Here is a 20,102-nt window from a genome sequence, read left to right on the forward strand (position 1 = left end):
GTCTGAGTATACCCTGCCACACTTATGGCGGCCAAAAGCGGTACAAAAGGGGTTGGTGATGGACGGAGCTTCTGAATCAATCAGACACTCACACCCAGTCAAGAGATCTGGCTTGGCAGTTCGGGCTGGACTGTTCCCATGAGGCACAGGGTCAGACTGATTTGCCTATAGCCATGTCTGAACTGGGGTGGCAGAGTGGGCTGAAGAACGGAGATGGATTAAACCCAGATCTTTTGACTGGGTGTGAGTGTTTGATTGATTCAGATGTTCCGTCCATCACCACCCCCTTTTGTACCGTTAATAGACCTAGGCCAGGTATTGACCAAACTTCCTGACGGTACTTTGATACTGGGTGGGGATTACAACATGACAATGGACAACACGGTTGATAGGTACCCGCAGAGGCAAGGGGCCAGGCCGTATGAGCTCATGGTGGAACTTACCGCGGCACTGGGCCTCTCGGATGTGGGACGGGCGCTTCAGACAGTGGACTCCAAATTTACATATTTTTCCAGTGTGCATGGCAGTCTCTCCCGAATAGGCTACTTTTTAACATACACAGCCTCAGTGGGTAATTTCAGGCATCCCCGGACCTATCCCCGGGGTTTTTCGGATCACTCCCCAGTGGGAGTGGAGTTCACTCACAGGAAAAGGCAGCAGCGTTGTATTATTGTCATCAACCCATGGCTGTTGAAAATTCCAGATATCAAAGAGGAGCTCGGGGTGCAAACTGGGTATTTCCTGACAGAAAATCTAGGGTCTGTGGGATCGGCGCAAGCGCTATGGGAGGCGTATAAAGTGGTCCTGAAGGGGTATGCCTTGTTGTTGAAAGTGAAATATATTGCTAAAAGGCGTGAGATCTTGGTACAGTTGGAGGAAGCCCTCTGAGGGCTTGAGGCGGCTCACGCGTTAAATCCCTCGGAGGATGCACTGTATAGTCTGAAATTAAAGCAGGAGGAGTACAAGCTCAAAGCATGTGAACACATGTTGGCCAAACAGGCAGCCACCCAACACAGGCCTTATGAGCTTGGAGACAGGGCAGGAAAGACACTAGCGTGGCTGGTGAGGAGGGAACAGGGTGCACAGTGGGTGCCCCGACTAACATTACCCAGTGGTGAGGTCCTGCATTGCCTCTGCGATATAGCGGGGGCGTTTGCAGATAACTTCGAGAAGGTGTATTCTCCCTCCACGACATATACAGCGGAAGACTCGCGCTGGCTGCTGTCAGATAGCGATGACCCGACTCTTTCAGAGATGGACAGGAATATGTTAGATGCGGATCTAGCGAATGAGGAAATCCAAAAGGCCATCGGGCAAATTAAGTCTGGGAAGGCGATGGGCCGAACGGTACCCCTGTGGAGTTCCTTAAGGCTATGGCCTCTCAGGTGGTCCCGCACTTGCGGGCAATGTATCAGGAAAGCTGGGAGACGGGAGTTCTGCCGCCCGACCAACGTCTAGCCAGTATAGTTGTTATCCAAAAGGCCAGAAAGCCGGTGGACGACTGTCGCTCATACAGGCCGATCTCACTGATAAACTTTGAGGCAAAGATCTTGGCAAAAGTTCTTGCCACGCGGCTGGGAACAGTGATTTCCTCTTTGGTGCACCCGGACCAGTCTGGCTTAATGCCTGGAAGAAACACCGCCCTTAACATCGGCCGGCTCCATAATGTGATGGCGCGTCAGGAGTATCTGGAGGAGGATGCAGTTATATTGTCACTCGATGCCTCCATGGCGTTCGATTTGATCGAATGGCCGTATCTTTTTGAGGTTCTGGTGAGAGCTGGGTTAGGCCCTAAATTTGTAGGATGGGTGAGGCTGCTGTATACTGACATCCATGGGCAGGTTAGAATCAACAACTACACGTCTCGAAAGTTCACTCTAAGGAGAGGCACCAGTGCTGTTGTTTTCCCTCATGCTAGAGCCCCTGGCGGCCTGGATTCACCGTGACGTGATGGTACAGTGTTTTAGATGGTCACCAGAGTGTGAAGATAGAATATCTCTTTATGCCGACGACATATTGCTATATCTTGCCTCTCCATATAAATCTATCCACACAGTTCTTAACATCTTCACGAACTTCGGGAAGTATTCGGGGTACGCAAATAATTGGAGTAAGTCCGTACTGTACGTGCTGCATGGGCAGACCCCTCGTCTCCCTAAAGACTGTACGTTGGTGGTCTCGGCGGATGGATTTAAGTACCTGGGAGTCTTTAATACACCAGATCCGGTTCTCTTTTATAGCCGCAATTTGGCACCCCCGTTGGCCAGACTGCGCATAGATGTCAAACATTGGAGGTAGCTGCCTCAGTTGCTGGTGGGCCGCGCTGCTCTTTTTAAAATGTTGGCTCTCCCGCGATTTCTGTACATTCTCCAGAACTGCCCGCACTGGATTCCGGATACATATATTGTAGCGGTGGAAGGGGAGATACGTACACTGCTCTGGGATGGTAAAGCCCCAAAGGATTGCACTTCAGAAACTGATGAAAGGATGGTAGGATGGGGACATTGCATTGCCCGACGTACGGTTGTATTATTGGGCTTCTCAATTGATGGCTGTAAATAGATGGAGGTACGCCCCGCCAGATGACCCGGCATGTGCCCTAGATAGGTATCAGATGGATCGCTCGGGCTATCTGGGGGCCCTGTATTCCTGTACTAAGAAGCAACAGTATATTGGCTCCACTTTACATACGGTACAGATCTGGTGGTTAGCCAACTCACGTCTGGGATGGGCGGGGGTGCTCACCAAGGCAACGCCACTGTGGTATTCACAGAAACTCGGCATGCTTTGCTATCACCCGTGGTTTGATAGGTGGGATGTCATTGGTATCTCGACAGTCAAGGACCTGGTTAAAAGAGGAGCGATTCTCAGATTTGATGAGCTGCTAAAGGCCTACCATTTGGCCCCAGGAGAGGTTTTTAGGTATCTGCAAATTAGTCCTGCTTTGCAGGCGGCCTTTCCTAGCTGCAAGGACATAATGGAACCGTCACCCCTTGAGGATCGCTTGTTGGATGGGCTGTTGCAGTCCAAGGCAATCTCCTAGACCTATAAAAAACGTAGTTATAATTTGCCTGATACCTTCGGAAATCTTAAGGGGCACTGGGAGGGAGACCTTGGGCCGATTGATGAGGAGGATTGGCGACAGGCGGTTATGTCACCCAGAGAGGCTGCTATTACGCTCAGATTTAGATTAATACAGCTTCGTATCCTACACCGCTCCTATTTCACGGGAATAACACTAGCAAAGATCGGGTCTAGACAAAATGACCTGTGTTTGAAGGGTTGCTGGCAGCCAGCTACCTTTTATCATATGGTGTGAGAATGCCCGTTTGTGCGGGATCTATGGGACAGGGGCACAACTCATGTGCAATCTGCATTGGGGAAGATGCTAAGCCTGACGCCCCGCTTGGGTTTGCCTAATGTATGGGAAGATACAGACCTAACTGAAATGGAACAGCAATTGGCAACGCTAGGCTAGACGCTAGTCAAGAGAAAGATAGCGAGGGGGTGGGGCGGAGAGGTGCCGCCGGCAGTGGCAGTATGGCTGAAAGAATTTGATAGATGTATGGTAGCAGAGAAAGAAGTTTTTATAGCTAGGGGGTGCCCGAAGAACTGGGATAGGAAATGGTTGAAGTGGAATTTCTATAGGGGGGAGGTATGTGTATCACCTGTGGTGGAACTGGAAATGCGGAGAAGTAGAGACCGAGAAGTGCCTGTTTAATATATATGCTTTTCCGGCCTCTGTCCCAGGCGCGGCGTTAATTGTAACTTGCAAGTACTGTATGTAATTACTGTCTATCTGTCTGTCATGCACTTTGTCAATAAAAATATTTTTAAAAAAATCTAAAGGTGATGATATAGTTAAGTAGAGTAATAAAACCTTACTTTACATTAAAAAAACAGATTCACTGAAAAAACAAAGGTTAAAATGACGTTACAGTTAGGTCTCATAATAATATCTTACTTAACATTAAAGAAACTCCACTAATTCAATGAAAAAAGCAAAGTTCCATATTACACCACCATAACATCACATATTACATCCCTCATGACATGTTCAATTACATAATGAAGTCACTAATAACATCACCTTTGAGGTCCAGTAGGATGAGGGCCGCCTCTGTCTAGGATTATACGGATGTCTTCAGTCATTGCAATGAGAGCTGTCTCCATGCTGTGGTTGGGTCTGAATCCTGACTGCATGTTGGCGAGGAGCTGGAGATTGACCATGAGATATTTGTTAATTACCTTCTCCGGGATCTTAGTAGGAGGGAGCTTGGTTGTTGGTTAGTGAGCTTGTCTGGTGTCTGGTAAGGGCTTCTTCAGTAGGGCGTGCTTCCAGGCTTCAGTGAAAATGGCTGTGTTGATGGAGTCCTTTGTTGAAAGCATGATCGGGGCATCGGTTCAATAGGGCCCCGGAGTGGATGAACTTCTTGGTTGTTGCAGTCTTGTCTGTGGGTGATGGTGTTCCATGCGGTTCTTCGACAAAGATTGGTAAACTGTTGCAAGGTTGATGGGCGCCAGTTGGGTATTGAAGTTGTCATATATGGCTGTAATTTTGTTGCTAAAAGAGTTCATTGAATAGTTCAAGGGATGAGGTGATGTCGCTGGCGGTGGTTGTGGGCCTGAAGACATTTTTGATGATGGAGAAAATGTATTTGCTGCTGTTGATGCTGGCATCCATGTGCTTTGTAACGGACATCCATTTTGTGTTCCAAATTTACTGGTGGTAGCACTTTAGGTCAAACTTCTATACATACTGGCTCACTCACCACCTGTGTTTCAGTTGCCTGTAGTATCAGTTGGTTAACCGGAGTTCTTTCGTGTACCAACTAGCCTTGGTTTGTGTTCTTTCTGTTAGGCTTTTTTTCGAGGGTCAGAGGGTTGGTGCAGGTGGTAATACAGGTACTTACGTTTTTGATGTCTTCTGCTAGGTTGTCAGTGTGCTTAGGGTCATTTGCAGAGAAGATAGAAGCCCGCCCTTGGTATTTTCTTCCAGCAGTAATGTGCTAGGCCTGCGGTGGATGGTTTTCTGTGGGATGCTGATGTTGAAACTGACAAAGGTGTGATCTGTCTAGGTGATGGGTGATGGTCATGTCATTAAAGGAAGTGAACACGGGCTCTAAGAGGTGTCCAGCAGCATCAGTCCATCTAGATATTTGCTGGATGAGTCTCAAGTTTTCCAGGCTTTCAAGGAGTATGATTGAGTTGAGTCAGTGTGGTCCTCCAAGTGAAAGTTTAGGTCTCCCAGCAGATGAAGGCACTGAAGTTGATGATGAAGGAAACACCAATGTGTGTGATGTTGCTGGTGAAGATGGTGCGGGCCTTATCGGGGCCTATAGACCAGGATGCCACACATCGTGAAGTTGACTTTGATACATATGTTGGAGGTGAGGTGTTACATGTAGTTGCTTTTGGTGTCATCAGAAGTGGTGCAGCTTATGGTGTCCATGAAGATGATAGCTATTGCTCCTCTGGGCATGTGCTGGTGGTCCTGTCTGATTATCTTGTATCCATGGGGATGGCCATGTTGATGTTCGGTGTCCACGGTGGCTTTAGCCATGTGTCCATAAAGAAGAGACAGTCTTTCTGCAGGTCCCAGATCTCTGTGGTGTGTCTGCTGGGCTAGTGGGTGTTGAGGAGCACACATGAAAGTCAGGAGTGGGGTGTGGGTGGGGACTGGTTTGAGAGTACCTGAGCAGGTGATGTGCTGGCTTCTGTTAGTGTGGTTGTGGCGGTTGTTGGCATGAGGGTGCAAACAAAATGTCAGCAGCTGCAAGTGAAGGTTCCTTCAGTGTTGTGCGGTGAGACGTTGCAGTACTGTGGCATGTAACAGCGGTGTTGAGCACCAGGAGAAGTGCAGCGGGCCAGCGATCCGGACACTGTATAGGCTGTGAATACCATCGATTAGATCCTGGGAGAGGGGAGTGGAGCAGTGGGTGGGGTTGTGGGAGGCACGGGGCACAAGGCCAATGAGAGGGAAAACAGGTAAGGAGCACTGGGGGAGGGAGTGCGGTAAAACAAAACGAGCACACAGAGAACAAGGGAGAAAAAAATGAACAGGATAGCGAGTACAAAAAAACAGAGAGAAGGCTCAACGAAAATGGGTAAAAACAGGAATGAATAGGGGGTCAGAACAGAGGAAAAAAGGCACAGGAATGATTCAGAACAAAGAGCAAGGCACAAGAAATGGTTCACAAGGAGAGAGAAAGGCACACACAACAAGGCAGAAATGGAGAGAAAGGGACAAAGTAAACTCAAAATTAGAGAGAAAAGGCCCAAAAATCGAATCCCAATAATAGGCCCAAAAATGAGAGTCAAAAAGCAGAGAAAATCAATTCATTGACGAGGCTGACCCTCAGCAGAGAGAGAGTAAGGATCGAAGCGGAAGCCTCATGGTACTGGAGCTGGGGCTGAAATGGCCTAGACCAGCCGGAAGACTGCTTGCAGGTCAGACTAGGGCTAACCACCTGCTTGTGTGGATTTTAAAAAAATCCTGATTTTGACTAGTTGACTAGTCCACGGCTTTCTGAATCACTGTACACACCAGATTAAAAGGTAACCACGAAAAAAATTATAGAAATAAGTGACAAAGGGGTTTGCTTGCCCCGATCTGAAACTAAAGTTGATCTCTTGGGCAGACTTTCTTGGAGCACGTTAGAAGGAGAGCACATAACATCCAATTCACAATATTTATGTAAACGACATTTAGGAAATTATTTCTGTCAGACAATACTTTAACTTTTATTCTGGCATACAGCTACAGTAGGCACCAGCTCCATGCACCGTATATACCACAACAACAAGAGCTCCACGCTCCAGATGTTCAATGAGCTGCCAGACAGATCCACGTCATATAGTCTCAAATGTGGGCAGTTAACAGATGCCCAATAACCACTCAGGTTTCCTTTCTCAGAGAGCAGGGTGGGATGACTGGATAGCTGAGCTTGCAGCTTACAATCAGGGGTTTCAGGTGAAACCTCTGGTGGTTGGGGAGGGGGTTTGGGGGGGACTCTGTGGATTCCGTTCAGTCATCCTCAAAAAAAGGGAGAAGATGAAGATGTTTGTCATGGGGAGGTCGTGTGTGGGCAACACTCGTCCTCCTTCTTAAGAACGTAAATGCGATTGCAAGATAAATGTTTATGAACCGTTAGGGGTACCTTTACAAGGAGGTAAATTGGATCGTTCATTAAGCATTTTATTCTTTTTAACACCAGCTAATCTCCAAAGACAACTGCATGTAATGTTTGTCAACATAACACGGAATAAAAGATAAGTATACCCCGTCAGCCCAAGCCCCTGGGCTGCATATTAAACAAATAGCACAGAAAGAAGTTCTCCTATGTGCACCTATAGAGTTGTTTTTTTTATTTTCCGCATTTGTGCTCTTCAGTCTTCACAAGCAGTATCCTGGTGCTAGGCTGGAGAGGCAGAGGCAGCTGAGGGACTTAGATCCCGGGGGAGAATAGCATGTGATGATGGCAGCTGCACTAGATGGTGGGGACTTTTGTCTTTACAAAATTGTGTTAATAATCCTATATCACAGCTGGGCTTTTTGAGGGCATGAATGTCTAGGAAATACCAAGACATACATTACTCTATTGCTGATATAGACCAACCTCTGGGGTCATTTCAAAACCCTTTAAATCTACCTTTGTTTTCTTCTAGGTGTAGCTGTGAAGAAGGGCAATGAAGAGATCAATGTGTTCGCTCCAGTGGTCATTTCAGCTGCTGGAATGTTCAACACCTATGGGCGACTGCTGCCCCCAGAGATCAGCGCAAAGCCTGGTGAGTACTGCTTACTAAGGGAAATAACTATTTACTTAAAGTTGGAAAGTGAGGACTTTAGATAACATAAAACTCCTTGCAGGGTGTTGGAATAAAGAATTGGTCACATTAGAGACTTTGGTACAGCGCACACCCTCAACTCACCTATCTGAAGGAGGTCTCAAATCTGATCGCGTATGAAACGAAGGCTTGGTTAAATAAAGTATTGCCCTAGGATCATACAATTTGGTCAAGAATGGAAGCCGCGATTGATCTCAGATGTTCCAGTTTCGCACCACGCAATTCCGCCACTACATGGGTATATCTGACATCAAAGGCCAATGGGTTGTCTTTACTTGTTGGCGTATGAGGGTAGAGTGTGGGTGACAGACAGAAATCGCATTTGTTTGGCAGTTTTCCAAAGTACAAACTTGTCCAAGGACATAAGAGTGCTTTACATATACAAGCTAGTTACACGTTTTATTTTCGGCTCAAGTATCTTTATTGGAATTAACTGGACGACTGGATCCTGAGTTGACGCCTAGATTCGAACCTGGTTCCACATATTACATTGTCTGGTCGGCAACTGTAGCCACTAGGCCACATCACCTCCTGAGAATGCTTGGTTCGATTTGGGCTCAAGGGTTGAAGAAGACCCTGAGCTGAGCCAGAGAGATGCATCTAGCTCAAGTTTTCAATGTCTTTCTTCTCTCTGCGAATGCATGCAAATGCACAATCCTCTATTCTTAACTAGAACATTACTCCACCCTATCCTTACACATGTTATATATATTGATATATGATTTTGGGGAAGTCACGATATTGGAATGGCATGGCGGCCATATGTGAGGTAGACAGATTGATCTCGAAACTGTACCACGCAAGCCTAGACTTAATGCCGGTACATGATACTAAATTAAGAGCTGCATGGGAGGTAGACCCAGGGCAACCACTCACAGATAAGGTATGGCTAGAGTGCTGTAAGCTCACCCGCACATCCTGCAATCATCGACACAAACTGCTCAATTACAAATATCTACGTAGGATTTATATGACACGAGTAACCATAGCACACATAGATCCCTTCTGCACATTGCAATGCTCTGAATGCCAGCCCCCTACAGCAGACTTTATCCACATGACCTGGGCTTGCGGTAAGATAGCAGAATTTTGGAGCACCATTTTTGTCGAGTTAGAACACATGACACAACTACAGATTAATGCAAAAAGAACAACTAATGGACAGAATGCAGAACAATGTCATACATTCACCCAACTGACTGGGGGTGAGTGTTAGAAAAGTTCAGCACTCCGTCCATCATCTCCTTGTGTTTGCTTTGTTTACCCTAAGTTGGCAGGGTATGCCCAGACTTGGGTCCCTTGCTCACTTTGTCACTGGATTCAAGCTAGCCTGGCTGATGAGGGCTGTTAGCCTGAAACCGGTCCCAGGATGCTTGTCTCTGGTCCAGAAAAGACATGTCTTGGCAGTTTGGGCTGGACTGTTCCCATGAGGCACAGGGTCAAGACTGATTTGCATATAGCTGTGTCTGTACTGGGGTGGCAAAGTGAGCTAAAGAATGATGATGGATTCAACCCAGATCTGGACTGTGGGTGTGTGTTTGAAAAGTTTCAGCACTCCAGCTTGTGTTTGCTTTGTTCACAACTACAGATTAAATCATCCCCCTGTTGGCCCTGCCGCCAATATCCCTAATGCGTCGCTTGGATATGTCACGATAGAGGGAGGGCGTAAAAGCACGCCAACTGTGGCACAATGGATCAAAAGTTTAACCTATTGTGATACCAATATTGAACTATACAACATGTTGCAACCTCCTAAGTCAAGACCCAAAGATATTTGGCAACCCCTAAGAGATTATTTGCATAGTAAATCCGGTGAAGAGGACACTCAGTAAATATTGCGGGACACTGAATCACCTGGAACATGTTAGTGCTCACGGCTGCGAATGAGTTGAAACCTACTTAGAAAAAAAACACATCACTGTACTAGATTGATGTGAATGTTGTGCAGTTGATAAAAGGATGTGTTTTAACTTAACCACTATGACATTGTACGCATTGTCACATAATGAGACAACTATTGATTTAGCAATCACACTACCTACACCAAAGATGCAGGGATTAAAAAAATATATATATATATATTATCTATGTAACAACGAGAGCTGTAAAACAATAAAGAAAGTAAAAAAAAGAAAATTTCAGTTTCCAATATTATGCTAACCTGCTGTAGACTACCAACCCCCAATGCACACAGCCTTCAAACACATGTGGCATGGGTTGGCTTTAAGGCCTGGTCATGTAGTTTACTTGTGGACCCTGTTGTAATGGATTCTCAAACTAAACTTTGGTATTGCAAACTCAAATGGACATTGGGAGCTAAAGGTGTCTTTGTCCAATTGGGCAGAGGTTTTGCTAATTACTTGTAAACTATTCAACTGTTTTACTCCAAGCTAAGCACCTTACTTCTAAAGTTTTACTTTCGTTCCAAGATTGCTATAATTTCCTTCAGTGTTTCTATATGTAGCAGAGCAAAGATTGCTAGAGTCCTATGGGAGTGAAATTGGGAATTGCTGCTATTTGAGAATACCTTTAAGTGTAGCCCTGCGTGATAGGTTTGCTTGAAACTCAAAATATCACAAGTACACTAAATATGGTGTATACCAAGATATGTAAAACTATACGTGAAAAGAGGACAACACCAATAAGAGGAGCACCAGTTTTATTGTACATCTGGCAACACCAAACCTCAGGCAGCAACTGCAGACGTGGGAATCCTCAGTGACTCTCCACATTCTACATCCCAGCGTGAGGCTTGGCTGAGCTCACACAACACAAACCCACACAAAGTTATTAGCAAATATATTTTTTATCGCACTATTGAACTTTGCTCCCTCACCCCTGTTGTGATTGAATTGTTACTATGCATCCTTTCCCATAGCTTCATTTGATGCATTTTGTGGACCTCTGTAGGAGTTCCTTAACAAATAAAACTTTTTGTCTTTGGACAAGAGCACAGTCCTTGAGCAAAGCTTTAACTTCATGCCAAGTTTGGTGTAATTCTGTTCAGTTGTTATTCGTATGTATCGGTGTAGATTTCTCAAATGACACCAAAGTTAGTAGGAAAACAAAAAATGAAAAAAGCCTTTTCTATGGAAGCTCAGACCTAACTAACTACTGTCGCCAGTGTAAGATGTATATGTGTGTGTATTTGCGAGACGACGTGAGAGGGGTGAATGAGAGAGAGACTGGGAGAGAGAGATGGATTGTGTCACACAAGCACCCCACACATCAAACGCGGCCAGAGTAACTACACCTTGGCCTTGAGTACACAGAGAGGCCAAGAGGAGATGAATTTGCATCTACTGCGAAATGTCTTTCATAACCGGGCACAAAAGTTGTACTTAAAAACTTGTAAAGAAGAAAAAAAGAGAAGGCCTGTAATATAGCTCTATTTTTTAGTAAGACATCCCTTTCAAATGTTCATTGTTGTCTCTTTTCTAGCTAGACATGTCTTTCCTCTCTGTGCTGTGTCTGTCTCCCAACAGAGTTGACATCTTTTAAACTTCCTAGCGGTTTAAAATTGTATTTCAGGAAGTGGTGCCAGGAACAAACCTGCAGGAAATATCATCTCATGAACTGATCTTACATATCATATACCATGTCATTTACCAGAAATACCACCTTTCCTACACGAGTCACCACCCGCACCTCTGCCCCCACGATTCAGGAGCTCCAACTTCCCGCCAAGTGTCACCCTCACCCCCCAATCACCCCAACCTTCAAGCTAGGAATGACCCTCACCTGCAATCTCAGACCTTTAACTACCTCACTCCTGCCGTGGACAATAGGACGGCGAAACCGTGTCATGACCCACCACTCCCCCTACCTACGGTTCCAAACACAGACAGCGCTACCTCCAATAGGACTCACAACACAGACATGCCTACCTCCTCCCGAGACGTCCCTGCCCAAGCCGCCCATACACCCCCCAGGTAAACATGTAGCATCGTCTCGCCCTTCTAGAAAGCCAGCTAGAACTGATAACCCTGGGCTTAAGCAAAATCTTAACCAACCTTGACTTGGCCAGAAAGACTAGGCTGATTCCTCCCCGGACTCCCACTCTGAACAGCTCCACCCATCTAAGACCTCACAAATTGCCACACCTGAGTGAGTTCCCCATCCCCCCAGCGACCCTGACACAGAGAACCTGAGAAACCGACACTGAGAACTGACCACAAAGACCCAGAAGAACCAAAGCAGCAATGTCCTCCAAGGAAGCGGCGGAGCTATCTTTAACCTACGACTCTTCCCTCCACAGCCTCCCCTAAATCCAAGATCCTAGTGATCACAGGTTTTAGAAAGGATCACCATGCCCTGAACTCACCAAGACACCCAGCCCTCCTCACTAACATACCCAGGCCCCCCTCGTAAAGAAACTCACAAAAGTGGAGTCCACTACCAACTGCATGCTCAAAAACGGTAGATCAGCCTCCAAACCTGCAACAGAATTAGCAGAATCCATCCTCTCCCATGACATAGACATTGTGTTAATCACCGAGACTTGGCTAAACGAGTTCTCCGCACCAAGCCTAGATATGTTGATGCCCCCAGACTTAACTATCATCAACAAGGACAGAAAAGACCATAAGAACAACTTTGCCATTGTGGAAATGGACGCCTTCAATTATAGCACCATTGAATCTTTCACCACCAACATCAAGACAAACAACAACAGAGCAATACTCTGCCATCCTCTATACCATCCACCAGGCAACTCCTCCGCATTCGGGGAACACTTGTCGGACCTGATTGCTCACTTCTCGCTCGGTCACTCAAACAACCTAATTCTTGGTGACCTCAACCTATGTTGGAAAGAGGTAAACAATTCGCTAATTCTAACCCTAAACAATCTTCTTCAGGACGCCAATCTGACCCAATTCTGCTCAGAAGAAACACACAATAAAGGAGCAACCTTAGATGCCATTATCGCTCAACGTGACGCAGTTACGATCGACCACGTCCTCCCCGTGGATTGGTCACACAACCACACATCCTATTCCACATCAACCAAAAGGCTCTATTCCAGCCCCCTCGCAAGACCCCTCGAATGGTCTAGAAATCTAACACAGATTCCCCTAGCCGACCTAGAGGACAAGATATGCTGGCTCCTCCCCAGCGCCTCTGACCACCTCTACTCAACTGAACTCGCCTCGCACTACATCTCAAATAGGACGTCCATGCTTGATCAAATAGCCCTCCTGAAATAAAAAAAAAACAGGAGCATTCCATCGAGATCATGGTTCAACACTGACATCAACTCCGAAAGGAGACAACAAAGAGCCACAGAGAGACTCTGGAGAAGCAACCTTTCCGACATCCTCCGCGAGCAACTCAAAGCAGCCTGCAGGAAATATAAAAAACACATCCAGAACGCAAAAACCCTAATTTTTCTGCACTGCGCTGGACAACACAAAGAACAGGCCTAGGGAGCTCTTTAACATCATTTGACAACAAACCTTCAAGCCCGCTACATCCTCGGTGCAGGCTTCCAAAGAGCTCTGTGACAACTTCGCAAACTTCTTTGAGGACAAGAGCAACAAGATTGAGCTCTCATTGGACATTAACATCACTCCCCTCATCTAGAGCATCCCGCCTGGGACCAAGGGCAACACATCCGAGCCCCTTACAAAATCCTAGAAATCTTTCATCCCTATACAGGAAGCTGAGATAGTCAAACTGATATCCACATACAATCCCTCCACTCATGCTCTGGATCCTCTTCCTCCACAACTGACCAAAAAGCTTAAACTCTCCCCTGCCCCGCTTTGGTGCAAGATCATAAACAGCCCCCTTAGATCCGGAGTCGTCCCAGACTGCCTCAAAGTCGGGCAAGACACACCACTGCTGAAAAAAAAACAGGCCTAGACCGAAAAGATCTGAATAATTTCAGACCAGTTTTGAACTTACCTTTTCTATCCAAAACCTTAGAAATATTTGTGCTCCTTCAACCAATTCAACACCTGGATAGCATCAACCTCCTCGACACCGACCAATAGAGCTTCAGAAAAGTATTTTTGATCTTGTGCAATACGACTGTTGTAAAGTGCTCTGATACCCTCGGGTCTGGCCAGCACTATATAAAACTTCAGAAATAAATAAATAATACAAAAATATCTGACACTGTGAGAAAAGCAATGGAGAGGGTAGGCTTAGTACTGCAAGTAAGGATATATAGATTTTGGTAACTCAAGACTCGTGGTGGGACGTGCTGATTCATGGATGCTGATAGCAGACAACAATCTTCACTATGTACCTGTAAAGCCATGGCATCATTTGTACTACCATAATACCTTTGTCGGAGCATTGTGTGACATAAATATTTTCTAAATATATTTTACATATCATATTGCCCTATTGGAGGTAATAATAGAAATTCAACACACAATAGTCTGATATTTTTTAAACAATATTTGAAGTCTTTGATGGTATGTAATCGCTGTTGCATAAAACACGGATGGAGCATCAAGCATGGGCTGGGTTTATTATGGATACCATTAAACTAATACTGCTAATTACTTACTTAAATAGTAATAATTGTGACGAGTAAGGAGTGAAAAGGAATAATGGCCTGATAACTATCCATATTATTTCTTCAAGTCCCATTCTTCCTTGGTGCAGTCCATCCTCAAACTGGTCCATGAATGGTACTGATTGCTATGGACAGGTGTTACTGAGGGCAGGTACTTTAGAAGCAGGGGAGAAAGAAGCCTACATTAAATGGTCAAAATATGTTATAAAGATAATGGATGGCAAACACCTGGCCTGTCTTGCAGGTGTAGGCTCCCCACAAGGAAAAAGTGGACTTGAGGAAATAAAGAATAGCGGTAAGTAATCATGGTAATCTCAGTGCCATACAGAGATAATCAGATAGTAATGTGTCTGGTTCAAAACCCACATGTCTTCTGAAGTTCTATGTTGTTCCCATTTCTTGGGTAATCAATGGATGTAAATGTCAGCTTTTTGTGTCTGAACGAGCTCTATGAAGAAAGGATCTTAAAAGTCAGGGACTGTTGCAGTCGAAAAATAGAAATTCTCCATAGACAGAAAAGAAGGTAGGTGATGTATTCTAAGACAGTGTCTCTTTCTGTCTCTCTTCTCAGCTTTACAGTCTCAACTAAACAGTATCCAGCACGGAATGGCATCCTTCCTGGTCTTTGCGGGCTTGAAGGGATCGAAAGAGGAACTGGGGCTCAAGTCAACCAATTGCTGGATCTTCAAGAACAATGATCTGGACAGCATGTAAGTGAGGGTGGGGACTCAGAATCAAGTAGTTTTCCAATATACTTTGGCAACACATGGTCAAATCTACTGGCTTCTATCAAGGTAGTACAATACTTGTATCTGCCATGGGTCTGTCCAACCCATAGGACAATACGCAAATGGTACCTCAAATAATTATTTCTAGGTTTGGGACAGGGATAAAGAGACCACAATATAGAGCACAAGAAGTTCCCACTTAACCTGTATTACTTCAGTTCCAGAGTAGCTCAACAGGTGAATGGCCCCAAAACATATGACTTATCCAACAATATTCCTTATTTTACTACCTTTTATAAATATTGAGGGTTTTTATTTGTTCTAACTTATTCAAAATTGTTTTAAATAATGACCAATTCATATCATACATTCTGTTCTCCTTGTACAGTTTAAAATACAATTCATTAACCATAAACCCAAAATGAATTCTAAAACCCTCACATCATACCATTCAGAAAACCGGACATACTCATAACACCAATCCACACCCGCCAAACAAATCCTTAGACACTACAGCAAGGAGTTTTTCATGTGTCTCTTTCACAACTTTTGGGTCATAGTCCGGGAACTTTCAGTGGCAGTGTTATTTCAATGCAACCTTCTTCTGGACCAAATGTGATACAAAAATATATTTTTTGTGTTTTGAATATGGGGTTTACTCTAATACAGTAAAATAAAATGTTGAAATTTAGGCTTATGTCCCATTAATGGGCCATTTTAATCAATTTCTTTGTATCTAAAATCTCTACATATGCCATTATTAATGCCACCCATAACTCTAGCATGGTACCAGGATATTACTTGCATCACGCACAACTGGTTAATAGTCCTACGACCAGGTGTTTCTAGTCTTTCTTTGCCCAAACTCAGCATCTGTCTAGAGTCTGCCAGTGCATGACTGACACCCGAAGATGCTCCTCCACATGCTACCTACATCTATCCAGTATGTCATTACATAGTGATGAGTTTCAACATAACCTACTCCTCACCGGTGTACTTGTTTGTGGGGGACAAGTATTCAGTCACTCAATTACTTACATATTGCTCATACGTTACTCAGGTGCTAGCCCCAATAGCTATTCAGTAAGCATTATATTGGAAAATATACAATCATTCCTAAATATAACATCAGATTGAAATTCATAAATATTTGCCTTTATTGATTTAGACAAATATCTAAATTCCAAAGACAGTATTTTCCAGTATAGCATTTACTTGTCAAGCCTTTATCCAAATACGCCCAAACATGCTTTCCAAATTCCTTTGGATCTGATGCGAAGTTGAAAGTGCATACTGCAGTATTTTTATATCAGCAATTCCTTCTATAATTCCCCTAATTCATAGCACTACATTGACTAGCACTTGGTACCTTTAGTATTTTACTACATAACACAACTGCAATAAATCATCTTTTGTATTACTGAGAAAACATCAGGCTCAACTTAGCACAACCCCCTAAACATACATTTTTATGTTATATATACTATCTACTTTCGGTATAGGACTGTGGCAGTCTTTACAGACCAGTCAGTTCAAGTATTGGTCTATATCTTGTGGGCAAACACACTCTACCCTCAACAGCTCCCATATCTCCTGTCCTGCAACTTATGTCAGAATTGTGACCCAAATGGGCATTTTCTCAAACTTTACACAGCACATAAACCAACACCTCCCTTCTAATGGCATATCCAGAGAACTCACTTGTCTTTCTCTGCTTTCACTGCTAGTGGCTCCAATCAAGATATGTGCTCCAGTGGATTTTGAGTAATTTAGGTTCAAAAAAATATATATATCTATAGGCGCTCTCCGGTGCGCGCACCGGAGTGCGCTCCAGGCGCGACACGCGACTTGCGCGCAGAAAGCTGATTGGCTCTCAGTTGTCTGTAAACATTCTAAACAGTCCGGAGCTGCCGCCATCTTGTCTATCGGTAAAATCTAGTCATAAGAGGTGGCAAAAACAAAGGGTGGAATTGACCATAAGGGGGCAGGGTAGACCCCCCCTGACCCCCTAGGTTTGATATGGGGGCCATTAAAGGGCCCCGCGGGGCCTCCCAAAAAATTTTTTTTTTGCGTTTTTCGCGGGGGAAGCGCCCGGTGCGCGCACCGAAAGCGCACCGAAGTGAAATATAAAAAAAAAATATTTTAAATTAAAAATATTATCTCAATATACATTATAGTGTTCATTTTTACAAAAACATACTTTAGCAATTCACTAAAAAACACATCGGTATGAGTATGAATAAAAAGTTAGGAATTAGCATTAAAAAAACCTATGAAATTCACTGAAAAAACCATAGGTTTCACACCAGTTATAGTTAGGAATTAGCATTTAAAAAACCTATGAAATTCACTGAAAAAACCATAGGTTTCACACCAGTTATAGTTAGGAATTAGCATTTAAAAAACCTATTAAATTCACTGAAAAAACCATAGGTTTCACACCAGTTATAGTTAGGAATTAGCATTTAAAAAACCTATGAAATTCACTGAAAAAACCATAGGTTTCACACCAGTTATAGTTAGGAATTAGCATTTAAAAAACCTATTAAATTCACTGAAAAAACCATAGGTTTCACACCAGTTATAGTTAGCTGGAAATTTTACTGATATAAAACCATTGAAATTCCCACGTTATAGTTAGTCGGACTCACTATAACTTGACTCACTATAACTTGCGCGTGCAATGCACTGCTGATGACATCACATATTACATCACTCATGACATGGTCAGTGACATCACTCATGACACCATCCTTGTGACATAGTGACAGACCTCCTTTCACTATAATGTAACCCTTGAGACACATATTCAAAAATAGAAACTGAAATTTTTAAAAAAATGGAGATACCTATATCAGTTACAACAAGCAATTCAGTAATTCCACTATCTATATACACATCCACTCATTCACCAACAGTTCTATATAGTCACTCATACATATACTCACTCATCATATGAAGTGATACACCTATACATCCTGTTACACACCGACATTCATCCAAAAGTTACTCACACACATATTCACACGTGCAAATAAACTATTGGACATCCATTTATTTGAATATAGAGTTATACACACACTTCCACCTTACTTCTATTTAAAATTACACATATTTATTCTCTTAAACAATCACTTATAGAAACACATACTTATTTAAACAGGACCTCTTACAATCTCTTACTCTCACATATACTCACTTATATACATCAATATTCATATATACTAGATTAAAACATATGTAGTTACTGATAAAGACACTAGTGAGACAGTCATTCACTCACTAACAAACACATATAGACACTCATCCACCCATACAGTCCTGTACATATGTTGTCTTCAAAACACATACAAACAAAGAGTCAGTCACTCATGCATCTATGTGCTAAGTAATACCCCCACCAAACCATATAGACACTCAAACTGATACTAATAAAAATATCAAATAACCCATATACATACGCATGTAGCTACTTATCAACACATGTAGCCACTTATACACAAAGTGAAACACTAATATATGTATTTAAATATTTAAACATAACTCACTAATATTTATTTTTCAGAAAGACACATATTCACTGGATGGTGTCATCAGTGATGTCATGAGTGATGTCACTCACCATGTCATGAGTGATGTAATATGTGATGTCATCAGCAGTGCATTGCACGCGCAAGTTATAGTGAGTCCGACTAACTATAACGTGGGAATTTCAATGGTTTTATATCAGTAAAATTTCCAGCTAACTATAACTGGTGTGAAACCTATGGTTTTTTCAGTGAATATATATATACATACATATACACCAATACCAATTAAGAGTTAAAAATACTTCAAAAACTTTATTGAATTGCTAGTGACCAAGCCTGCAGGTCAGGCAAAATGTGTCTACCACTATCCAGCTGGCATTAAAGTAATTTCGCACAGACACGTCGTTGACGGGCGTTCCCACTCGTTTTGTGGAATATATATATATATATATATATATATATATATATATATATATATATATATATATATATATATATATATATATATATATATATATATATATATATATATATATGGATATTCGAACACCTCTGTGTGTGTGTGTGTGTGTGTGTGTGTATATATATATATATATATATATATATATATATATAATTATATATATTATTTTTTTCGCTCCACTGCCAAATATATGACCTGACCAGCACTCACGTTAGTTTAAACCCCACTTGGGTTTATTGCGCAAACAATATAAACAGACGTGTTTCAGCCTTTGCCTTCGTCTGTGTCAGCAGGTCTCTGCGAGCAAAAGATGAATGTATATACCTTTTGTAGTGCCTTTGAACATCCCCGCACCACAACTCCCAAAATGCTTCGTGTTCAAGCAGAACGGGCTGATGTAATGGGGGAGAGTTCTTTGATGAAAAGAAATGGAGGCGGGGAACAATAGCAGCAGGGCGCAATGTACCAATGTGTCAGTCTTGTGATCCCAAAGTCGCTCCTTGAGCCCCCTCACACTGTCGAACCTCTCGAGTGAAGCGATCAATATATATATATCTTAGAAATATATATATATGTTTGCTGGCATCGCGTGAGTGAAGACGTGGCGGCCGTGCTGACAGGATTTTACGATATATATATATATATATATATATCTTATATATGTATCTTAATGTGTACACGGACCACTTAGCACTATTAGCAGAATAATTTGGCGCTATTGTGATATCTTACGCCGATGATACACAATTGTTGTTCACGTGCAGTAAGAACGAGGCCCTGAATGGAAATAAGATCAACTCCTGCCTGTCAGCAGTATTTGAGTGGTTTAAACAGAATCAACTACTGTGCACTTCTGAAAAATCAGAAATCATTTTTTTTGGTAATACTCCGGGGGAGGAGTGGCACGAATGGTGGCCACATAATGTCTCCCCCTGCAAACTTAGCCACAACTGTCAAGACATGTCCATGAAGTCCCAGGTCCAGGCGGTGGCAGGCACATGCTT

General features: G+C 43.3%; 1 protein-coding gene across 1 annotated transcript in view; it reads left to right on the forward strand.

Moving 5' to 3' along the window:
* The window catches only part of LOC147717052 (all-trans-retinol 13,14-reductase-like), a 210,609-nt gene that overhangs the window by 106,379 nt on the left and 84,128 nt on the right, over window positions 1–20,102 (forward strand). Inside the window, exons 6-7 of the mRNA XM_086923955.1 lie at window positions 7,669–7,788; window positions 14,949–15,087. Of these exons, the coding sequence (XP_086780081.1) occupies window positions 7,669–7,788; window positions 14,949–15,087 (259 nt within the window). The remainder of the gene's footprint in view (window positions 1–7,668; window positions 7,789–14,948; window positions 15,088–20,102) is intronic.

This window comes from Lissotriton vulgaris, chromosome 5 (assembly GCF_964263255.1).
Source record: "Lissotriton vulgaris chromosome 5, aLisVul1.2, whole genome shotgun sequence".
NCBI classification, from domain to species: Eukaryota; Metazoa; Chordata; class Amphibia; order Caudata; family Salamandridae; genus Lissotriton; species Lissotriton vulgaris.